The sequence below is a fragment of the Bos grunniens genome, chromosome 18 (genome assembly GCF_055505025.1).
Source record: "Bos grunniens cultivar Pamir isolate PY7600 chromosome 18, Bosgru_T2T1.0, whole genome shotgun sequence".
Taxonomy (NCBI): Eukaryota; Metazoa; Chordata; class Mammalia; order Artiodactyla; family Bovidae; genus Bos; species Bos grunniens.
The window spans coordinates 43,459,976-43,485,136 of NC_141182.1; the positions used below are offsets into that span (position 1 = coordinate 43,459,976).

General features: G+C 44.7%; 1 protein-coding gene across 27 annotated transcripts in view; it reads right to left on the reverse strand.

Moving 5' to 3' along the window:
- Window positions 1–10,767: 10,767 nt before the first annotated feature.
- CEP89 (centrosomal protein 89) overlaps window positions 10,768–25,161 on the reverse strand; it is an 86,299-nt gene continuing 71,905 nt past the window's right edge. For 21 of the 27 annotated variants that reach the window (XR_015145750.1, XR_015145748.1, XR_015145746.1 and 18 more), the window contains 2 exons: window positions 19,335–19,504; window positions 10,768–14,006 (listed from right to left, as the gene is read on the reverse strand). Coding sequence is in view for 15 of the 27 variants with exons in the window: in XM_086351739.1 (XP_086207865.1) it covers window positions 13,829–14,006; window positions 19,335–19,504 (348 nt within the window). In the remaining 12 variants the exon portion in view is untranslated. The remainder of the gene's footprint in view (window positions 14,007–19,334; window positions 19,505–25,161) is intronic. The other 6 variants (XR_015145747.1, XR_015145744.1, XR_015145745.1 and 3 more) reach the window with 1 other exon arrangement.

The following is a 25,161-nucleotide window of genomic DNA, read 5'->3' on the forward strand; positions in this document are numbered from 1 at the left end:
CCTTTTTTTCCACATCCTTGCAAACACTTGTTATTTCTAGTCTTTTTGATAATATCCATTCTGATAGATGTTAGGTGATATCTCATTGTGATTCTAATTTGCATTCCCCTGATTATTAGTGATGCTGAGCATCTTTCCATGTACCTGTTGATCACTGGTATGTCTTCTTTGGAAAAACATCTTCAGATACCTCTGCCCATTTTTTAATCAGATTTTTTTTTTGCTGTTGACTTGGACATATATATATGTATATATACACACACACACACACACATATATACATATATATATATATGATATCATAGTTTCTATTGAAGCATAATTTTTTTTCTCTAAGGCCACCCTCATTTCTACCAAAGATAACTGAATTGAGCCTCATTTGTTTTCAAAGTAAGTTTAGTTTCGTTAAACTTGGCCTGATTATTTACATAAGTTCAGCGAGAACATCAATTGACCATAGAGACTATTTTAAATCTGCATTGCTGGAATTTTTCATAAAAATCTCCAGATTAAATTTTTCTAATAGCCTCTTGAGGCCAGGAAGCCGTGTTACGGACTTGTCATCAGGCTCACCTGTAATACCTACATTCAGGTAAATTCCTCTCTTCTTGAAGGCCCACAGAATATCCTGAGGTTGACAGGCCGCCAGAAAGTGACGTTCCTTACTCACCTGACAAGGCTGTTGGAAACAGTGTGAGCAAGGAAGCAGGCTGCTTTTCTAAGGAGCTTTATGGCTCAGTCGTGCCCGACTCTTAAAGACCCCATGGACTACAGCCTACCAGGCTCCTCCATCCATGGGATTTTCCAGGCAAGAGTACTGGAGTGGGGTGCCATTGCCTTCTCCGTTTAGACAGACTACTCAGAGGTAAAGAAAAACCTATTACAATTTCCTTATCAAAGTGGACTTTTGTCTTTTCAACATGGAGAAAAAAACAAATTCTAATTTTGTACCAGCTTTTAATATTTATTCACTCAAATTCATTTCAATCTTAGCCAGTCCTGACCATGCACAAGACTTTTTTCTCAGGGTTCATTTCCCCTAAACCCTCTTAAACTTCCCTTTTTCCATTCAGATTTTGTCCTATGCTTTCCTTCTCTTTTCCCCTTTTTAAGCATCTTGTTTATTTATTTATTATTGGCTGTGCGGGGTCTTGGTTTCATTTCTGCGTGTGGGCTTTCTCTAGTTGCGGTGTATGGGTTTCTCATTGCAGTGGCTTTTCTTGTGGAACACAGGCTCTAGGGTGTTTGGATTTCAGTAGCTGCTACTTGTGGGCTTAGTTGCCCCACGGCATGTGAGATATTCCTGGACCAGGGATGGAACCCATGTCCCTTGTATTGGCAGGCAGACTCTCAACAACTGGACCACTTGGGAAGTCCCTCCCTCTCTTTTTTTAAACCTCTCTTTAGGACCTCTCTTTTCTTTTTGTTATTGTTGTTCAGTAGCTAAGTTGTGTCCAACTCTTTGCAACCCATGGACTGCAGCACGCCAGGCTCCTCTGTCTTCCACTATCTCCCAGAGTTTGCTCAGATGCATGTCCAGTGAGCCAATGATGCTATTTAACCACCTCATCCTCTGCCACTCCCTTTTCCTTTTGCCTTCAGTCTTTCCCAGCATCAGGGTCTTTTCCAGTGAGTCGACTCTTTGCATCAGGTAGCCAAAGTATTGGAGTTTCAACTTCAGCATCAATCCATCCAATGAATATTCAAGGTTGATTTCCTTTAAGATTGACTGGTTTGATCTCCTTGCTGTCTGAGAGACTCTCAAGAGTCTTCTCCAGCACCACAATTTGAAAGCATCAGTTCTGTGGTGCTCAGCCTTTTTTATGGTCCAACTCTCTATTCTCTTAGCAACATTCATTTACATTTTTTATATATCTTTTAAAAAATTTCCTTGCATATGAATATATTTTTCTATTTATTTTATTGGTTTTAATTACATCAAATAATTAGAATTATTGGAACTCTATTCAGAAACTTTTTTCTAGTGAAAATTAAAAAGTAAGCAAGTGTGAACTGTTTGCTTTTTGACTGGCAAACTTATGAATACATTTCATAGTTTCTAGAAACATTCATTTCCTCATAGTTTTTTTCAACGTGGTATAATATGTGTTTTTAATGGACCTAAACATCTTTAGTTTTTATGTAATAAGACAAAAGTAGGTAAACTTAAGATTTGTTTAGCAAGTAATGTTTCAGTGTCTCCCATTATTTGGAAATTATCTAGAATATTCAGTGAATTCCCATCATTTAACTTAGGAAAACTAAGGTTTTAAGTTACCAAAGGATTTTGGAAGATAATTGTGAGTTTTATCCCACTTGCATCTATCTAAATCATTTGTTCCCAATAATGTGCATATTACCCATGAAAACTTTATGAGACATTAAACAAAATCAATCATTTTCTTTCTTTAAAAAAAATTCATTTCTTTAGACTGCTCTGGGTTTTCACTGCTGCATGCGGGCTTTCTCTAGTTGTGGGGAGCTGGGGCTGCTCATGGTGGTGACTGCTTTTGTCGCAGAGCTTGGGCTCTAGTGTGCACAGGCTTCAGTAGTTCCGGGCTCAGTAGTTGTGGCACATGGGCTTTGTTGCCCCTTGGCACGTGGGATCTTCCCAGGCCAGGGATTGGACCTGTGTCTCCTGCATTGGCAGGTGGATTCTTTACCACTGAGCCACCAGGGAAGCTCCTGGAGACAGGTTTAATTCTGGACGGGCGGACCCAAACTAATGGCTCCCTGGCCTTTGACCACTGTAGGAGTGCTCAGCAGGACTTGACGAGGACTCTTTAATTTTGGAAGTAGGTTGTAGGGGTTCATTCTTCCAGGACTTTATGAATACCCAGTCTCCTGAGTTTACAATGGAGTAAACCGGGGCTGTTACCTGGAGTAGGCTGGCCTCTGTTTCCATTTTCTACTGAACCTGGCCTGAGTTAATAACACTGGAGATGGCCTTGAATTTCTGGGTCAGTTAACATGTTTAGAGTGAGGGAGGGTCTTCCATAAGTCATTTCAAAAGGGCTTACCTTGATAGTTGTCTTAGGAGTCATCCTGACCGTTAAGAGAGGTATTGGCAGCAGGCGATACCACCGCTCTGATGTTTCCTGACAGAATTTCCTTAAGGTTTTCTTTAGAGTCTGATGAGCCTGCACTACTTTTCTGGAGGACCGAAGCCTCCAGGGTGAATGCAGGTGGTATCTGATACCTAAGGCCTATGAGAGCTGTTGGGTAACCTTTGCTACAGATGAACAGCCATTGTCACTCTGGAGATAGCAGGGCAACCCGAACCTGGAAATGATTTCTCTTAAAAGCACTGTGGCCACTTCAATTGCCTTTTCTGCCCCAGTGGGAAAGGCCTCTATCCTTCCAGTAAAAAGTATCTATAAAGACTAGTAAGGGGACTTCCCTGGTGGTCCAGTGGTTAAAAATCTGCCTTCCAATGCAAGGGACACAGGTTTGATCCCTGGTCAGGGAACCAAGATCCCACATGCCGTGGGGCAACTAAGCCTGTGTGCCATGAACTACAGAGCCCAGCGCTCTGGAGCCCGAGCACAGCTACTGAGCCCTCATGTCACAACTTGAGAGAAGCCTGGTGCCGTGACAAAGATCCTGAGTGCTGCAACCAAAACTCAATGCAGCCACAAGATAAAATAAATAAATGTATATTTTTGAAGAGATTAGTAAGTATTTGAAACACTGGAAAGAAGGCATCTGGGTAAAATCTATTTTTCACTCCTCTCCTGGCTAAGTCCCAGTTGCTGGACTGGGCTAGCAAGAGGGGAAGGAAGCTTGAGGTTGCTTCCTGGATTATGAGTGGCACAGAGGGCACAGGCTCAAGTAACCCTCGTTATTGTATCTGAGAGTCCTTTTCTGTAAAAAGCTAGAAAACAACTGTAGACATTGCATTTCTCCCAGGTAGAGAGAATCATGCAACCCTTTAACGATTTTCCATTGTTCAGAGAGAGTTATAAGTAATTTCTGATCTACGTGCCACCAACCATCCTCTCCCTTAGTTCCCCTTTGGTCCTGTGCCCAGGTCACTTCTGGAGTCGAGTACCTGGGTACAATGTTAGAAGTGATCAGGGACGGGATTAATGTCATTTCTCTTATAGACATAGGGCAGCTTCTTAGCTTCCTGACCTGCCCTGTTTTTCCCTGGATAACGGGAATTTCCCTTTGGTGCCTGTGGCCGTGGGTGACTGTGGCCGTGGGTGACTGCCACCTGTTTTGGCTTTTGGACTGTTTGTATGAGGCACAAAATCTCAGCCCCATATTTTATAGGGGAGTTTCTTGCATTTAAAAGTCCTCCTTTCCAGAAAGCTGCATGGGCATGTAAAACAAGAAAGGCATATTTTGAGTCTGTATATCTGTTTATAACTTTCCCTTCCCTTAGGGTTAGGGCTCTGGTTAGAGCTATCAGTTCAGCCTTTGGGGCTGAAGGGTTGAGTGGCAAAGGTTTTGCTTCTGTGACCCTGTGGGCGCTCACAATAGCATAGTCTGTCCTCCTGATGCGAGGGACAGAGTAAAGGGACAAAGTAAATAATTAAATAGTTAATCCCACTAGGGGATTATAAATAGAAAAAATGTGGGAGACCCCTATTTGTTAATGATTACTCAAGAGAGAAGGTTTGCTTAACCACAAAATCAGGTAGGCTTGCTTAGCACCCAAACCTTGCAACAGAAGCTGGAGACGTGCCCCCAAACAATAAAACAATGTGACGTAAGACCCACGTCGTGCCCAGTGAGCTCAGTAAGTTAATGATCCCTAGGACATGTTCTCTGCACATGTAAGAAAGGATAATTTGTAGACCTAGCTTGACCGTGAAGGGACAAGAAAACTCTCCTGCTCAGTCTGGAGGAGGAGATGATGATGGAAGCATGACGTCTACTCAAGAAAGGCAAAGGAGTTCTTCTTCCCCTCCCCACATTTCCTTTGATTATAAAACTGTAGCTCAGAAAGTTCTCGGGGCACAGCATCTCTTGCCTATGTGCCTGTAAGCCTCACATGCATCCTATTCTAATAAACCACTTCTTATCGGTCACTTTGCCTCTCGCTGAATTCTTTACTGCACTGAGACATAAAGAACTGTGTACCAGGGCTCATCAGAGCCCCCCAGATGACACCAAACAGTTGCACTGACACCATCTTTAATAAAACTACTGTCATCAGTAAACTGTTCTTCCTCAGGGTTTTCTATGGCTTGATCTGTTAGAGCAGACCTACAGGAATAAGACCTGCTCCAGGGATTCGAGGCAAGAATGTCAAGTTCTGGGGCTTCAGCAGACACTGGTGTAGCTGGGTTCAGGGTGTGGCAAGTTTTAAGAGTCACTGCTGGAGAATCAAGAAGTAAAGCCCATACTTAGTATTCAGCCTCCTGTTAGCCAGGGGTGGCCTTTGATCTCCAGAATCAAGCTTTGCACTTGAAGGGGGAGGTGGGTCTGGACCGCTTGTGGCTGTCCAAAGGTAAGCTCGGCTGCTCCTTCCACTAACAGAGTGGTGGCATCTGCTGCCCAGAGGAAGCCAGGCCAGCCTCAAGCCATGGAACCTATTTGCTTGGAGAAATAGCCTGTGGGCTGAGGAACTTCCCCTAGCTTTTGAACTAGGAAACCCCCAGTGGTGTCCCTTGTTTTTCAGCTCCATACAAGATGAATGGCTTGTTTAAACTGGGGAGACCCAGAGCAGGGGCTTTGGCGAGGGAGGGCCTGTTGATATCATTAAAAACCTTTTCCTGTTCCCTGTTCCAGAGCAAAGACTTGGAATCAGGGCCTTTAGTGGCTTCATATAGGGGTGTGGCCATTAGCCCAAGTCCTAGAATCTGAATTCTGCAAAATCCTGCCATGTCCCAAAAGTACAGAGATGTTTCTTAGTCTGGGCCCAGTATGGCTAGTTTTCTGTCTGAACTAGCTGTCTACTCCCAGGGTTTATAATATATCCCAGGTATTTCACCTGTTGCTTTGAAATTTGTACTCTTCTCTGAGAGACTCTGTAATCCTGGGTTTCAAGGAAATTAAGGACCTCAATGGTGCTTTGATCTGAGGCCTCTCTTGTGGGGCTACATGTTAGTGTGTCATCTGTATATTGCAGAATAGCACCTCCTTTTATGTACGCTTCCCTTAGTTCCTTTCCTAGGGCCTCAGCGAACAAGCGTGGGCTGTCCTGAAACCCCTGAGGCAATACCGTCCTCATATATTGTTGGATTTTGCCTAAGTCAGGGTTAATCCACTCGAATGCAGACAGATACTGTGATGAGGGCTGAACTGGGATGCAGAAGGCGGCATCCTTGAGGTCGAGCATGGTAAACCATTGAGCATTTTCAGGGACCTGAGAAAGGATGTCAAAAGGATTGGCCAGGAAGGGATGTATATGGATCACAGCATCGTTTGCTACCTTAAGGTCTCGTATCATCCTATATTCCTTGTTTGGCTTAACAACTGGCAGAACAGAAGTACTGTATGGAGAATGGCAGGTACCAAGATTCTATGCATTAAGAATTTATCTGGGGGGTGGTTATAACCCCCTTTTTGCTTCTAGGTTGATGGGGCACTGTCTTTTGTTAGGGTAAGTTACTTCTGGCTTAAGGCTCATTTTTATGGATTCGGCATTTCTGGCTTTCCCAGGGACCCCTTGGTCCCACCCGGGAGAGCTCACTGCCTGCAGAAGGTGATTTGGAACAGGACTTTGTTCTTCTGGCTTGTCTTCATCGTCAGGGTCAAGATGAGTGGGCTGCTGGGGGTCTCCTAAGCGGAGTATGGCCTAGTTAGGGAGCTCAGGAGGTCCTGCTCCACCAGGCGGTTGGGACACTCATGCATAACTAAAAAGGCAGTGAAATCAACCGCTACTCCAATGGGCAAGTGAGAGCTCCAGTGAGGTGATGGGTGTGAGGCTTTCCGTCAACACCAGTCATAGTACAGCTTTTGGAGGAAAGAGGTCTTGCGTGAGAAATTGAGACAGAGTAAGTGGTTCCTGTATCAACTGAAAAATCAATTTTCTTACCTGCCACATCAAGGACTGCCTGGGGCTCCTCAGTGGAGACAGACTAAAATCCCTGGGCTGTCTCAGTCACCCAGCATGGCCATCTTGGGAGCCGGTTTCCCACTTCCCCTTGGGGACTTGCCCTCTGTTTGCAGGCTGGGCATTGCCTGGGGGGCTCTTTCTGGCAATCTCAGGCCCAGTAGCCAGTTGACTTGCATTTTTAGCCTTCCCCTTGTCCCCTGTGGGTCCGCTGGTTAAGAATCTGCCTGCAACGCGGGAGACCTGGCTTGGATCCCCGGGTTGGGAAGATCCCCTGGAGAAGAAGGGAAAGGCTACCCACTCCAGTATTCTGGCCTGGAGATTTCCATGGACTGTATAGTCCATGCGGTCACAAAGAGTCGGACACAACTGAGCAACTTTCACTTGTTGATTTTACCTCCAGACAGATACTCGACTTTCTTGGCCCCCTTGGGTTGTTCTGAGGTCGCAAAGGCATGGCTGACTGCAGTGGCTCTCAGGTTTACGTAAGCCCTAGCCTGTCTTTTCTCACGCTGAGTCCTTTTTTTGCCTCCTCAGCCTGATCTCAATTGTTAAATATCCCAAAAGTCACCTCTAGGAGTTGGGGCATGGGGGTTTGTGGGCCAAATTGTAACTTTGGGGTTTTTTTGCCTAATATTGGGGTGGACTAGATGATAAAGTGTTGTTCCTGCAGGGACTGCCCAGAAGTGGAGGGATTTATGTTGGTATACTTTCTAAATAACTCTGCTAGCTGCCTGTGAACGATGGCTGGGTTTTCTTTCTCTTATTGGGTTACCTCTTTAACCCTTTCAATAATGACTGGTGTTTAGACACATTTTCTCATGATACACATTGGATCATGTTTCCTGGCTGTTGTTCCCACCTGGGAATTATAATTTGGGGGTTCCTGATTTGGGACTGCATTGCCATACATAGCATGATGTTCGGGTTGGTCTCTGGCAAGCTGGTCAGCGTGCTCCTGGGCTGTTGTCCAGATTCTCTGTTTTTCCCCAGGAGTACAGCAGGTGAATAGAACTACTTGGACATCTTTCTAAGTCAAGTCATAGACCAGGGCTAGGTCATGAAACCCTTCAACAAACTTACTAGGGTCTTCAGAAAATTGGCCCAGTCTCTGTTTGCATTGGCTAAGTCAGTTAAAGAGAACAGCACATGTATACTCTGATTGTTCCTTTACCATTTGCCACTTCCCTAACAGGGCATGATTTTTCCACTCCTTGGAGATAAGAAGTCCCACCATGGGTCACCCTGCAGGACTATTCTCTCGAATCTGGGATATCAGATTGTGCGATATAGGGGAACATAGGGAGGCAGAGTTGGGGATTGGTCAGAAGGACCAGGAGAAGCTGTTGGCTCTGGAGAATCAAGAGGCTCTGAGAAGTAGAGACCCTGTTAGGAGTGGGAGGAGCTGGGTTATCCTGACAGAATGGGAATCATCTAAGATGTCAGGAAAGTTTTCTGATTCCCCAGGCTTTAAATGGTAAGAGCCATATAAGGGCAGGATTCTGGTAAAGAAACAAACCGAAAGCTTGAACATAGGGAACCTCAGTCCATTTCCCATTTTGCAATAGTAAAGATCTAATTGTGAGATATTATAATAATTTAGGGACCCATTTGCAGGCCATTTTTCTCCATTTCCCAGCTAATACAAAGGTCAGGCACTGCTACGGTAAGATTTTTCTCCTTTCTTAGCCCCTCTGTCTTAAAAAATTTCTAGTTCCTAAGAATACACTCAAGGAGTGTTTCTTCTAGCTTTGAAGGGGACCCTCCCATGTCGAGTAACCTGCAACCGAGAACAGAGTGCTCCTAGAAGTGTAATCCAGCCTCCTAGGTACCTTTAGGAGGCACTGGAAGGGGTTCTGAGCATCCCTGGGGTTCTCTTCAATCTTATTGCTTGACGGGGTTTTGAGCATCTTCTGCTCCCCCATCGAATCACGGTCAGACGTTTCTCTGGCCCCCTTGATACCCTGTGCAAGGTGCCCAACCCAGCACCACTGGAGAAGGACTTTTGAGCCAGTATAGACTGGTTGTCAGGGCTTGGCTTAGGAAGGAATCCCTTGCCTGGAAAATCCCAAGGACAGAGGAACCTGGCAGGCTACAGTCCATGGGTCAGAGAGTCAGACACGATTGTGCATGCACACACATGCACACACATACTTTGTTTATAGAGCTTATGTCCTGTGATAAGTCTCCCTACGCTGGGGTGTATTCCTTGAGACTGAGCATCTATGACGTTCATCATTTGGGCCTTTGGGGGTGGCCAGCCCAATAGGCTGTCCACAGCAATATGGAGGTTGCCAAGGCCTGGAGTAAGGGAGGGGTGGGTTCTGATAGATGCAAAGAGAAATGCTTGCAGAAACTGGAGTTGGGCGATCAGAAGATGGCATGGGGTTCAGGGCTCGCAGGCCAAGTGGGGAAACCCTCATAGTAAATTTCTGGGCATTTAGTAAGGTGGGAGACTAGACAGCAGAAAATTCAAAATCCTTTGCCCTGTCTGTCTTGCAGCTAAGACAGAAGTGGGTACCATCTGGGTTCTGTCTGACACGGGCACCACTGGGGTTGATGGTGGTAGGGTCGCAGTGTAGGGATGTTGTCCAGGAAACGCTTTCCTGAAAGGGCGCAGAGATCTGAGGTGAGAAAGAAACCTAGTTGTGTGAGGGAAGTGGAAGAAAAAGGCACAGTGAGGGGTTCCATGTGGGACAGACAGAGCGAGCGAGAGAATGAGTGTGAGAGAGGGAGAGAAAGAGACACAAAAGACGCCTTGGGTTCCCAAGACTGAAGCTCACCGGGGCTGAGAAGGGAACCATGGGTGTGTGACTCTCAGGCAGATGCAGCCAAGGGGAGCGTGGGGCGAGAGGAGACAGGTCCGAGGATCCAGCACGTAAGGGCAAGCACAGCATCCCCGAGTCCACAGACATTAGTGGTGCCCGCTGGGAGCTGCCAGGGCGTGTGGGGCCGGATGGGGGCTCCAGCAGCTGAGGCAGTAACTGTGCTGGAGCCGGGCAGAGGGTCAGGGGCAGCCCTGTCCATGAGATGGGAGAATGTGGGGTCCAGGAGGAGTTTCTAGTTCGGATGGAAGACACCTGAGGAGTCTTTACTGCTGATGGGAAAGCCTTGGACAGACAGAAAGGCTGCCCAGAGTGACCTGAACTTCCAGTCTAGCATATCTGGGAGGGGACAAAGTCTTCCAGGATGGAGGTGACCCCCCCACCCACCCACTAAGCCCAGCTGCCTGAGGAGTCAAGGAGGTGACAGTCACCAGCTGGAGAGGGGACAAGCAGGTCTGTCCTGCACAGTTCTCCGGGAGCCTGGGAGCTGTGGGGGGCTGGCCTGAGGCTCACCCCCGCTCTTCCCTTTTCTCCCCACCTCTCTCCTTCTCTCCCTTTCCTCTCTCTGACCTGAAGTCACAAATTATCTTCTAGCTTAGTTTTGCTTCTCACATTAACGTCCAGACAGCACTGTCCAAGGGAAATATAATGGGACTTACAGGTTTCCAGCAGTCATATTTTTTAAAAAGTAAAACAAACAAAAACCCAAACAAGGACTTCCCTGGTGGTCCAGTGGTTGAGAAGCAGCCTCCCAATGCAGGGGACACAGATTCGATCCCTGGTCTGGGAAGATTCCACATGCCTCACAGCAATTAAGCCCATGCTCTGCAACGGGGAGAGACCACCACAAAGAGAAGCCTGCACACCGCAACCAAGACCCAGCACAGCTGAAAATAAAAATAAGTAAAAATTAAAAAAAAAAAATCCCAGGTGAAGTCAATTTTAGTAACATTTTATTTAACCCAATATATACAAAATATTATCTTGACATAAAACCAATAGAAAAATTAGATAATTTTACATTTTTTTTCATAGTAAGACTAAAAAATCCGGTGTATATTTTATGGTTGTATAATAGAATATCTCAATTCAGGTACTAGATTTTCATTGCAAATACTTGGCCTGTATCTAGAGTTCATAAAATCTACATTTGAAAAGGCAGGTTCACATACCCACGGGCTCCAACACACAGCATCAGTTTTCCCGTGATGGTCTGAGACCCTGCTGGCCTGCAAGCCCATGGCCCTGGGCTCTGCCCTGGAGCTTTCCTCCTGAGCACCTAGCATGCTCTGTAACGACGTCTGCCTTCGTCACTGCTGCTGTTCTCAACGATCAGTGCGCATGGGTGAGTACCCACAGCACACTTGCTGAATAAACATATTTACACCAACATTTAAAAAACCCAGAATCTCCCCCTCTCCTTAGATGATGCCCTGGTCTACAAAGACGTAAGCTGTTGGAAAAGGGTGGGTCTTCCCCATTCTTCTCAGTGGTTGAGGGCAGAGAATTTTGATCCCATCGCCCCTGTGCACGGGAACAGCTGGGAAACAGGACAGCGCCCCCGTCCCGACCCGCTGGCACACCAAACTCCAGCCACACCCACACTTGCACCTGGCCCCCTCTCCACTCAGTCCTGACTTCCCCAGGGCTGCTTGAAAATAGTGCCAAAGGTGGCAGGGCTCACTTGGGTCCCTGGGTCATGTTTTCTGTTTGCCATGGGTTACTTTCAACCTGATCAGGGCCTTTCTAGCACCCCATAAAGACTCACCAGGACCAAGAGAGAACGGGACAGTTCCTGCTGAGTCAGGCCTCACTGGCCACCCCAAGCTCCAACCCCAGCCCGTCTGCCCCTCTCCAGCTCCTGAGACCCTGTCCGTCCTGCAAGGCTGGGGTGTTCCAGCTCAAGCCTGGGCTCTCTGCCTCTCAGCTGCATTCTTTCACTACCTTGCCTGCTTTGCACTTTCCTTTGCATCCCAGACTCCGAGCTCACCTGCCCATTTGCTTTGGCACCCAGTGGGAGGCTGGCAGAGCCCGAGCACCATCCCTGCTGGACACTGATGAGATCCAGAGGTCACTGAACTTGCAAAGTATATTTGTAGGGAATAAAATGTTCTCCCTGAAGGCAGGAAGACAGGGATACAAACGTGGTCCTCTAGGTGACAGGACAACAGCTTTGTCCCACAGACAATCCACCTCAGCACTGATCTGGAGGCTCTTGGGGCTGCTGCTGCCTGTCAGCCTATCTACAGATTATTGGATGGCTGGCACAAATCCTCTTGAAAATACAGCAAAGTTATGCGCTTGGTCATCTCCTAGGAGATGATACATAGTTTTATATCCTGGTGAGTCCTTCTATCACCTATAAGATGAAAATAAATTAGAACTCTTTTACACTGTTGAACAAGTTTAATAAAATGTAAAAGAACTTCACTACAACTGACTCATATTCATTCTTTCTTTGTGGTTGAGTAATGTTCCATTGTCTATATGTACCACATCTTTATCCATTCATCTGTCGATGGACAGCTAGGTTGCTTCCATGTCCTGGCTAAACAGTGCTGCTATGAATGCTGGGGTACCTGAGAGGATAGAGCCTGTTATACAGAGTGAGTCAGAAAAAGAAAAACAAATATTGTATGTTAATATATATGGAATCTAGAAAAATCGCATTGATGAGCTTATTTGCAGGGAAGGAATGGAGACGCGGACACAGAGAACGGGCTTGTGGACACAGTCGGGGAAGAAGAGGGTGGAATGAATTGACAGAGTAGCTCTGATATACTCTACCACGTGTAAGACAGATAGCTAGTGGGAAGCTGCTGTGTAGCAGGGGCTCAGGCTCGTGCTCTGCGACGATCTAGAGGGGTGGGATGGGAGGGGGCAGGAGGCTCGAGAGAGGGGGGATATATACACACACATATGTATGTATATATATATAATTATGGCTGTTTCTTGTTGTACAGCAGAAACCAACACAACACTGTAAAGCAATTATCCTCCAATTAAAAAACATTTTTTAAGTGTAAAATAACAATGATTTTCTATTTCAACTTCCCACTGAGCAACCAAAGAGCACAGCTGCAATTTATACAGGACCAGGGGCCAACTGCAGGGGCGGGGGTGTCTGTCTCCCCACCTGAAACCACACAGGCCTTGGCTGTGAGGGGTTCAGTAAAAGGATGTGACAGGACTCTACCCTCATACACTGTTTAGGATCTTCTGCAGCCTTTGGCCAGCGTGCCAGGGACCAGCCGCCCCAGATGGTTGGCACCACCGCCAGGACGTCCTGGGAATGGTCCGAGAGGCCAGGGTGATCTACCTGAGGAGGCGGCACAGGGCAGGGTAGGAGCATGGCCCCGCACCCTTCTCGGGGGTGACAGTGGGCAGGGACCCCCCTGCCCCCATCGTGCCCAAAGTCAAGGCTCTCAAACGAGGAGGGAGGCGACATGGCCCCAGGAAAATGACCTTCCCAGGAGGACAGAGAAGGACTGGCGGGGAGAGGGCAGCACAGAGTTTGTACAACTTCATGGGGCATGCAGACCAGCCCCTGTTTTTTGCCAAATAATAAAATACCACCGAGCATGAACGCACAGGTGTCATCGCTCCTGCTTCCATCCAAGGCTCAGCCAGTTAAACTGACTCATCGAGGGCTGGCTGAGTGCTGGGCCTGCCTGCCCTTCCCCTGGAGACCAGCCAGCTTTGCAGGTCACCTGTGAGCCTGAGCAGTGGAGTCCAGCTCAGTGGCAATACGGTCAGAGGGTGTGTACTGGCTAAACAGAGCTCAGCAGCACATTTTTAAAATAGAGAAAAATGTAAAAACCTGGGTTAAATTTCTGAGACCATTTATTTCTCCTCGACCCTGAGGAGAAGAAACCTGCGGGGGTGGGTGGGACCTGCCCTCCCTCCACCCCTCCCTGTCCTGGGTAAGGTGGAGCTCTCCCCCAGGGGCCCTGGCCCTAGGGCTCCTGCAGGCCCTGGAGGGTGCTAGGCGGTGGCTTCATGTCACAGCATCCAGCATGGCTTGCTGAGAGATAACATCCAGGCAGCGGTCCTCAGAAACTCTGGTGTTCTCCCAGGGGCCTGTCCTCTCCAGAGTGGCCTGGAGAAGTTCTCGGATCCTCCGGTTTTCCTTGGACGTGGACTCCCACACAACCTCCAGCTCGCCTTCCACTTCTCTGAGAGAAATAAGTAATACAAAGAAAATGTTTAAAATAACACAATTTAATAAATACTTACAGAGCCCATAAGAATCGTAAAGTCACAAGAACCCAAATGGAAGAATGATTAATGTCAGAGAACAGAGCCCACGGTGTGTGGGTTCTGAAGCAGAGACTCCCAGTGTTGAAAGAAACCGGAAGTGCTCTGCAAACCAAACAAAAAACAAAGGCACAGGCTGAAAATGGCGTCTTAGCTCTCTTCTGTTTTGCCTTCTCCTTTATTTTGGCACCAGTGCACACCCTCTGTTCTCTGTGGCATTAATGTACAGCAATACCACGTAACAGCTACCGTGGCTGACACACAGCACAGCGTCCCGGCTGTGGGCGCCCACACAGCACGGGCCTTGCAGGCCTCTTCTATGTCCCCTCTGCCTGTCCCCACTGTGACCCGGCCAACACTCAGGTGCCTGCCAAACCTCCATCCACAGAGCCACTGATGGGCCCAGAGAGTGGGGCAGGGGGCAAGGAGGGGACTATGGGGAGTGGGGGTCACAGCCCAGGACACAGTGAAGACCGGCCCAGATTACGTGCCAGGAGGACGAGTGTCCAGAGGGATCCAAGGCCGCTGAAGAAGGAAAATCCTGAGCCAGGGCTCTGTGACGGGCCCCGCGTGGGGAGCTGAGGAATCAGGGCAGACAGGGCATGCGTGTCCTCAGGTGGCCCACCAAGGGGGCAGACCAGATAGCAGCCACTACCTCACGGGAGCCCCACGGGGAGGGAAAAGCAAGCCTCGGCCTTGGACGAGGAGCAGGCCTTGGGCAGGACAGCACGGCTGGGGAGGCGGCTCCTTCACGGACACTGCCAGTTGGTTATGCAAAATGCTAGAAACTGGGTTACCAGGTGGACTTAGAACTGTTGTCTAGAGAGGAGGACACCAACTTCCGGTGCCGGGGGCATAGGTTCGACTCCTGGTTGGGGAACTAAGATCTCACATGCACAGCCAAACAACAAAGAAAAAAATAAATTAAAAATAAAAAGAGGAGGCGACCAAGATTCAGGGAGGCCAGTGACATGCCCACTCATTCAATATCATTTTCCTTGTGAACTGTTGCTTCCTTCCAAAGCCCATGATGCCGAGTGCTGGGTACTATTTAATTAAACTATGTATAAAAATCCCCAGGCTTCTGGTTTTGGACAAAACACCCAAATGTTTGCAACACCATGATAATTTACAGCTAAACTCAAAACAAAGTGAGAAGGAAATTTCTAAGGGCAGAAGAAAAATATGAAGACTAAACCGAAGCAGAGGCGGGCAAACAAAATGCTGGCATTGCTCTGAGGACAAAAGCCCACGCTGTGTAGAAACCCAGGCTTCCAGAGAGAGGAGACTAGTCTTGGGCCCATGCAAACTGGGTGCAACAGAAAATCCCAGGGCTGACTCACGTCCACGGTCCTCTCCTCTTCTTCCTAGTGACATGCAACTGTGTATCCCAGAATCACGCAGGTAAGTGGAGACGGGTGAAGAACCCTCAAAGGAAGGATGCTTGGGTGGGAAAATCTGCCAGTCTTCAAAAGAAAGCTGCTCTGAGAGGCTCCTTGGGGGCTGTAGTCACTGATTTGTTCTCAAATGAACATGGGGTTTGAATCTACATTGTTCCCCACTGTAAAGCATCCCCAGGCCCTGACTGGAGTGAACCAAAAGTAAAAAGGCATTTTTGAGGCAATCATGGAAAAAACTCAATGGAAGAGTTAAAAGTACATTAGACACAACCAGAGGCAGAATTAATGAAGTGGAATATTGAGCAAACAGAAAAATATATGTTAAGAAGTTAAACATTAATTATAAGTGTAATAATGGCATTGAGAATTTTTTTTTTTTTTTTTGCTGAGCTGCATGGCTTGGATCTTAGTTCTGCAACTAGGGACTGAAGCCACAGTGAATGCACAAAGTCCTAACCGTTAGACCGCCAGGGAATTCCCTGTGAATATTTTAAAAATCTTTTTGTATTAAAAAAAAAAAGCACTACAGTAGATTTTTTTTTTAAGTTAATAATAAAATTAAAGTGACTACAGGTTTGAAAGTACTCTCTGGCACCAAGAGAAGCAAATGCAAACCTTTTCTGGAGAAAAACATCCTCAATCCAGATCCCCAGGACTCCACAGGGTAAATTCAACCATTCATGGGTTCATAGTAAAAAAATTACAGTACATAGAATGAAATATGGAGAAGGCAATGGCACCCCACTCCAGTACTCTTGCCTGGAAAATCCCATGGACAGAGGAGCCTGGTAGGCTGCAGTCCATGAGGTCGCTAAGAATCGGACACAACTGAGTGACCTCACTTTCACTTTTCAGTTTCATGCATTGGAGAAGGAGGTGGCAACCCACTCCAGTGTTCTTGCCTGGAGAATCCCAGGGACAGAGGAGCCTGGTAGGAGGCCGTCTATGGGGTCGCACAGAGTCGAACACAACTGAAGCGACTTAGCAGCAGCAGCAGCAGAACGAAATAAGCCGCATAGGGCAAGAGTCAATAGAACCCCCAAATTCCAGATAAAGAAGCTGGCACAGAATATAAAATAACTATGAATAAAATGTTAAAGGAAATAAAAGACGTACTAAAGATAAGCAAAGATCAAGAATTTATTTTAAAAATCACTAGGGAGATTTTCAAAGGAACCAAATAGGACTTCTGAAATTGAAATATACAGTTGTTGAAATAAAAAATCTCAATGTCTGGGTTAAACACACACTGAACAAAACTGAAGAAAAAACTAGTAAATAGAAATATTAAGGAGAATTACAGAGAGTGTAGACCCCCCCCAAAAAAACCCAGGATATAGAAAGTGTAAGAGATAAGACACATGGAAGGTTCAGTAAGGAGGTATAACATACATTTAATCTGAGTTCCAGAAGGAAATCTAGACGCAATAAGGGGAAAAGACTTATCTCAAGAGATAATGACTGAAAAACTTCAAGAAGTGATGAAAGGCACAAAATCACAGATAAAGAGAATAACTTAAACCAAGTAGTTGAGTAAAACAAACTCATAGTTAAACAGAACGGAGGGGACTTCACTGGTGATGCACTGGCTAAGACTCTGTGTTCCTAATGCAGGGGACCCAAGTTTGATCCCCGGTCAGGGAGCTAGACCCTGCAGGCCACAACGAAGATCGAAGATCCTTCATGATACAACTAGGACTCGGTACAGCCATGTAAATAAATAAACATTCTAAAAACAACACAGTGGAGCTGCAGACTCTAAGAGTCAAGAGGAAATCTTAAAAGAGGCAAGAGATATGATGGATTATCTAGTTTTAAAAATGACAAAAAAGACTTCTCAGCAGTAACAATGAAACAGAGGAGACAGTGAAATGTGGTGAGAGAAAAAGACTGTTGAGGTAGAACCCAGCTTCCAGCAAACATCAGCTCATAAGGATGCAGCCAAAATGCAGACACTGTCAGATACACAAAAACTAAGAAAGCTTACTGTCACTAAAGAAACTTCTAAAGTAGGTACTTTAGGAAGGAGAAAAATACTCTGAGAAACAGGGTCTCAGATGCAAAAGAAAATAATAAGCAAAGAAACTGATACACTGTGGGTGAATCAAAATAAACAACTCTATTAAAACTAGTAATATGCAGTTTCTGGGGGTAAAATGATGATGTAAAATAGATCTTTTCTTTTCACCTTCATATATCTGTACTTACATGTAATGACAATAGACAAAAACAGCATACATGCTGAGTGGGGAAATAATTAGATTAGAGCGTTAGATCTTGTATTTGGTGGTAGAAATGCAGAGGCGCTGATCTAATTTTAGATTTTTTTAATGTTAAGTAACTATAGTGAAATTTCAAAGGAAACCACTAAAAGAATAAAAATAGAATGTCTAATTTTTGAACCATTAAAGGGCAAAAAAATAGAATAAGGGAAAAAGTATAAAACAAAGTTCCATTTTATTAATGCAGTTCTAAACCACTTGTCTGGCAAGAAGCTTGGTATCATCCCAACTTTTACAAAATGACTGTTCATGGTGGTAAGAACTTCTGTGACTATAGAAGACCTGTTAGATAACAGTTAACTCTGCCTGGCATTAAAAAGCGTCTGGCTGACAGAAAATAAACAGCTGTCTGCACTCTGCTTGGTATCTATCTAATACACAGATTCTATCATAACTTGAAGAAAATCACATCTGAATGTCATGCTTTCTCTCCATGCATCATGCAACATAAACATGTTGTTCCAGTCTGTCAAAGACAGCACAGCCATTCTGAACAGGCCACCTTAAACGTGGACCCGGACTACTGGAGGGGACCGCCATGCTCACCTTCACAACACGTGTGCTGTTTCCCAGGGCTGGTTCTCAACACACTGGCAATACCTGCTCCGTCACACGGGGAGCCACAGCGAACATGATATACCCATAATCTCCTGACTGTGATCTTACAAAAAGGGAAGAATCTGAAACTTTAAGGTTCTCAGAAACAAAAACGTAATAGCAGAAATAAAATATTTAATCAAAAAAATTCAAAGTCTCCCAAGAAGATGGAATAAAATAAAAATATTAAAGAGATGGAAAAGAGGGGGAGAGGGGGAGGACAATGAGAGGCCTGGATTGACTTAGGAAGCCCAGTATTCAAACAGCAAGAATTTTTAAGGGAGGGATAAAAGAAAATGAAGACCTGGGATCTAATGTACAGCATGGGGACGACAGTTAACAGTTCTGTATGTCTGAAAGTTGCTAACAGAGTAGATCTTAAGTGTTCTCACCACCACCACCACAAAAAATGGTAATTATGTGAAGCGAAAGCTATGTTAACCTTATTATGATAATCATTTTACAATATATATGTAAATCAAACCATCACACTGTATACCTTAAATTTATACAAGGTTATATGTCAATTACTAGGGGAAATCTTTTAAAAGAAAAAAAAGAGAGAGAGAATGGAGGAGCAAATACAAAACAAGGTCAGGATTTCCCTAGTGGGCCAGTGGTTAAGATTCCACCTGTCAGTCAAGGAGACACACAGGTTTGATCCCTGGTCTGGAAAGACCCCACCTGCTGCAAGGCAGCTAGGCCCGTGTGCCACACTACTGAGCCCTAAAGCCTGCGTTCCATAACAAGGGCGAGAAGCCCATGCACCGCAACCAAGACCCGGTGCAGCCACAGATAAAAGAGTATTTTAAAATATCAAGACCAACATTAAAATCAGACAAAACTAAAATGTAAAAACAAAAATAAGCAATCAAATGAACAAAAAACAGGTCCAGAGCATGTTACTGGAAAAATCTTACCAAACATTCAAAAACCACAAACCACCCAGGGGCTGGGGCGGCCAGACCTTTTCTGCTGCAGCGCCTTGTCCAGGATGTCCTGCTTGTCCAGGAGCATCCGATGGAGGTGCCTCATCTCCTGCTGGTACTGAGCTGACTTGCTAGCAAAGTCCTCCTGCTGCTCTGTCAGATGATGATTCATGTCATCCAGCTTCAGCGCCATCTGCTTCTTGTACCCCTGGGGACGAGGATGGACTCAGTGAGGGGATGCTGCCTGGGGCCCAGGGGCTGGCTTTGTGGATTGCTCCTTCCCCACTCCTAGGCCTATCAGAGCCCCTGGACTGAGTAACCCCTGGACAGGTCTCATCTGGGAGGGCAAGTTGGATCACAAAAGTCATCACAAAGTAATAAAGGAATTTCAAGTATATTAAAAAGAATTTCTGACTTGTACCATGCCTAGTTTTTTACATGCTACAAATAAAAATTAAAACAGAAAGACCTGGCAAGGACTGTCACACTCTCTTGGTAAACAGATGACTGAGATAAAAGCTTGATTCACTTATTTTCCTTCTTACATATTTATTGTTTAGTATTTAAGGTTAATAGATTTTCCACTGAGCATTTACAAAACTGCTGTCGCACAGATTTTAACTTTGTAGTTCAACTACAAAGATTTAATTTTGTAGTTAGTCACAAAAGATTCAGTTCTCCTTAGAAATTATGACATCCAAGAACCTACTACAGTATGACTCAGGAAACTCAAACAGGGGCTCTGCGACAATCTAGAAGGGTGGGGTGGGGAGGGAGCTGGGAGGGAGGTTCAAGAAGGAGGGGACATATGTATACCTGTGGCTGATTCATGTTGAAATCTGGCAGAAAACAACAAAATTCTGTAAAGCAATTATCCTTCAATTAAAAAATAACTTCAAAAAAAAAGAACCTACTTTATACAGCACAGGGAACTCTATTTAATACTTAGTAATGACCGATATAGGAAAAGAACCTAAAAAAGAGGGGGTATATGTGTGTATATATATATAACTGACTCACTTTGGTATATACCTGAAACTAACACAACACTGTGCGGTAGTTTGAGCATTCTTTGGCATTGCCTTTCTTTGGGATTGGAATGAAAACTGACCTTTTCCAGTCCTGTGGCCACTGCTGTGTTTTCCAAATTTGCTGGCATATTGAGTGCAGCACTTTCACAGCATCATCTTTCAGGATTTGAAATAGCTCCACTGGAATTCCATCACCTCCACTAGCTTTGTTCGCAGGGATGCTTTCTAAGGCCCACTTGACTTCACATTCCAGGATGTGTGGCTCTAGGTCAGTGATCACACCATCGTGATTATCTGGGTCGTGAAGATCTTTTTTGTACAGTTCTTTTGTGTATTCTTGCCATCTCTTCTTAATATCTTCTGCTTCTGTTAGGTCCATACCATTTCTATACTTTATCAAGCCCATCTTTGCATGAAATGTTCCCTTGGTATCTCTAATTTTCTTGAAGAGATCTCTAGTCTTTCCCATTCTGTTGTTTGCCTCTATTTCTTTGCATTGATCGCTGAAGAAGGCTTTCTTATCTCTTCTTGCTATTCTTTGGAACTCTGCATTCAGATGCTTATATCTTTCCTTTTCTCCTTTGCTTTTCGCTTCTCTTCTTTTCACAGCTATTTGTAACGCCTCCCCAGACGGCCATTTTGCTTTTTTGCATTTCTTTTCCATGGGGATGGTCTTGATCCCTGTCTCCTGTTCAATGTCACGAACCTCATTCCATAGTTCATCAGGCACTCTATCAGAACTAGGCCCTTAAATCTATTTCTCACTTGTACTGTATAATCATAAGGGATTTGATTTAGGTCATACCTGAATGGTCTAGTGGTTTTCCCTACTTTCTTCAATTTAAGTCTGAATTTGGCAATAAGAAGTTCATGATCTGAGCCACAGTCAGCTCCTAGTCTTGTTTTTGCAAAGAAAGGCAATGCCAAAGAATGCTCAAACTACTGCACAATTGCATTTATTTCACATGCTAGTAAAGTAATGCTCAAAATTCTCCAAGTCAGGCTTCAGCAATATGTGAACCGTGAACGTCACATGTTCACGCTGGTTTTAGAAAAGGCAGAGGGACCAGAGATCAAATTGCCAACATCCGCTGGATCACGGAAAAAGCAAGAGAGTTCCAGAAAAACATCTATTACTGCTTTATTGACTATGCCAAAGCCTTTGACTGTGTGGACCACAATAAACTGTGGAAAATTCTGAAAGAGATGGGAATACCAGAACACCTGATTTGCCTCTTGAGAAATTTGTATGCAGGTCAGGAAGCAACAGGTAGAACTGGACATGGAACAACAGACTGCTTCCAAATAGGAAAAGGAGTACGTCAAGGCTGTATATTGTCACCCTGCTTATTTAACTTCTATGCAGAGTACATCATGAGAAACGCTGGACTGGAAGAAGCACAAGCTGGAATCAAGATTGCCGAGAGAAATATCAATAACCTCAGATATGCAGATGACACCACCCTTATGGCAGAAAGTGAAGAGGAACTAAAAAGCCTCTTGATGAAAGTGGAAGTGGAGAGTGAAAAAGTTGGCTTAAAGCTCAACATTCAGAAAACGAAGATCATGGCATCCGGTCCCATTCCTTCATAAGAAATAGATGGGGAAACAGTGGAAACAGTGTCAGACTTTATCTTTGGGGGCTCCAAAATCACTGCAGAAAGTGACTTCAGCCATGAAATTAAAAGACGCTTATTCCTTGGAAGGAAAGTTATGACCAACCTAGATAGCATATTCAAAAGCAGAGACATTACTTTGCCAACAAAGGTTTGTCTAGTCAAGGCTATGGTTTTTCCTGTGGTCATGTATGGATGTGAGAGTTGGACTGTGAAGAAGGCTGAGTGCCGAAGAATTGATGCTTTTGAACTGTGGTGTTGGAGAAGACTCTTGAGCATCCCTTGGACTGCAAGGAGATCCAACCAGTCCATTCTGAAGGACATCAGCCCTGGGATTTCTTTGGAAGGAATGATGCTAAAGCTGAAACTCCAGTACTTTGGCCACCTCATGCGAAGAGTTGACTCATTGGAAAAGACTCTGATGCTGGGAGGGATTGGGGGCAAGAGGAGAAGGGGACGACAGAGGATGAGATGGCTGGATGGCATCACTGACTCGATGGACGTGAGTCTCGGTGAACTCCGGGAGTTGGTGATGGACAGAGAGGCCTGGCGTGCTGCAATTCATGGAGTTGCAAAGAGTCGGACACGACTGAGCGACTGAATTGAACTGAACACAACACTGTAAATCAACTACACTCCAATAACAAAATAAAAAAAAAAAGAAATCATGACATTCAATTTATACATCTTCTTTGACCCAAGGGTCATTCGTTTACTGCAGTTTTTACATGTCCAGGTGAAGGAATACTTTTCACTCTCATTTTATTTATTAATTTCGGGTATTCATTTTTTTGGTCAACAGATAGCTTTCTTATTTCTACTTTGGAAGCTTACTGAAACTTTATTTTTTGGTAGCCAATCTATAATCAATTTTTGTGACTGTTCTGTATATAGCTATGTCTATATAGACATAGATATATACGGGCTTCCCAGGTGGTTAAAGAACCCGCCTACCAATGCAGGAGACATAAAAAACGTGGGTTTGATCCCTGGGTCAGGAAGATCCCTTGGAGGAGGGCATGCCAACCCACTCCAGTATTCTTGCCTGTAGAATCCCATGGACAGAAGAGCCTGGCAGACTACAGTTCATAGGGTCGCAGAGTCAGACACAACTGAAGTGACTTAGCACGCACGCACATAGGTATATACACATAAATATACCTTACAGATTATGCTGTAAAATTCTGTACGTTTACTCTTGTATAACATTGTGATCTGTCCTGGACTAAGAGAAGTGGATTAAAGCTCCACTAAGCTTCCATTTCCCCTTATTATCTCCTGTAGTTTATAAGTTTTGGTGTTATTTAGTACAGAAACATTCATAACTACTATATATATTAAAAAATTTTTTTTGATGGGCACCATTTTTAAAGTCTTTTATTGAATTTGTTACAATATAGCTTCTGTTTGGTTTTTTAGCCCTAAAGCACATAAGATCTTAGCTTTCCAACCAGGAATTGAACCCGAACCCCCTTCATTGAAAGGGGAAGTCTTTTCTACTGGACAGCAGGGAAGTCCCAATAACTACTATTATTAATTGTAGTCTTTAGCATTATTAAGACCTCCCCCCGCCCTTTTTTTTCCTTTGTTTGGTTTCATTTAGTGCTTTGGCCCAAATTTTCTCTTAGCAGATGTAAAGATCACAGCTTGGCTTTCTTCTTGTTTGCATAAACCTGTATTATCTTCACTCATCCTTTTAATCTTTCTGAAGTACTGTTCCTGCTCTCTGGCATACAGTGTTGCTGTTGAGAAGTATGAAGTCAACATGACTTTCTTTTTTTATGTCTTGATCTTTTACCTGGATGTCCAAGGTATTTTTTCTCCTTCTTTTTCTTCTTCTTTTTTTTTTTCGGTCACCTCAAGCAGCTTTGGATCTTACTTTCCCAAGCAGGGATTGAACCTGAGCCCCTTGAAGTGGAAATGCAGAGTCCTAACCACTGGGCCACCAGGGAATTTCCCAAGGTAATTTTTCTTTATCTTGAAGTCACAGGTCTTGGTGTCAATTTTCTAGGCCCATCCTGGGTCAGTTTCCCTTTCAAGACATAGATTTAACTCTTTACTTATGTCATGAAAAGTTTACATAAATTGCAGCAATGTCTTTTTCAATCCATCTCCCAGAATTATTGAAATAAAAAAATAAACAAATGGGACCTACTATAACTCAAAAGCTTTTGCACAGCAAAGGAAACAAAAAATGAAAAGACAACCCACAAATTGGGAGAAAATATCCACAAATGATGTGACCACCAAGGGATTAGTCTCCAAAATCTACAAACAGCTCATGATGCTTAACAGCATCAAAACAGACAACCCAACCAACGAATGGCCAGAAGACCTAAATAGACATTTCTCCAAAGAAGGCATACAGATGGCCAAGAAGCACATGAAAAGATGTTCAACACTGCTAATCATTAGAGAAATGCAAGTCAAAACTAAAATGAAATATCATCTCACACCAACCAGAATGGCTATCATCAAAAAATCCACAAACAACAAATGCTGGAGAGGGTGTGGAGAGAATGGAACCCTCCTGCACTGCTGGTGGGAATGTAAACTGGTATAGCCACTATGGAGAACAGTATGGAAGTTCCTTAAAAAAGTAAAAATAGAGCTACCATGTCACCCTGCAATCCCCCTCCTGGGCCCATATCTGGAGAAAAACATGATCCAAAAGGATATATGCACCCCAATGTTCACGGCAGCACTGTTTACAACAGCCAAGACACGGAAGCAACCTAAATGTCCATCGACAGAGGAGTGGATAAGGAAGATGTGGTGCGTATATACAACAGAATACTACTCAGAATGAAATGACGTCATCTGCAGCAGCATGGGTGGATCTAGAGAGTATCATGTGGAATGACGTCAGTCAGACAGAGAAGGAGAAGTGTCATATCATGCCTTATACGCGGAATCTAAAAAAGAAATGATACAAATTCACTTCTAAAACAGAAAGAGACTCACAGGCTTAGAGACGAATCCACGGTTGCCTGGACACACCGCTAGACTTGAAATGGATAACCAATAAGGACCTACTGTATAGCAAGCACGTGGAGCTCTGCTCAGTGTTCTGTGGCCGCCAGGGTGGGAGGGGAGTGTGGGGGAGAATGGACACACGTATGTGTGTGGCTGAGTCCCTTCCCTGTTCACCTGAAACTATCACAACATTGTTAATTGGCTATACCACGACACAAAATAAAAAGTAAAAAAAGAAAACC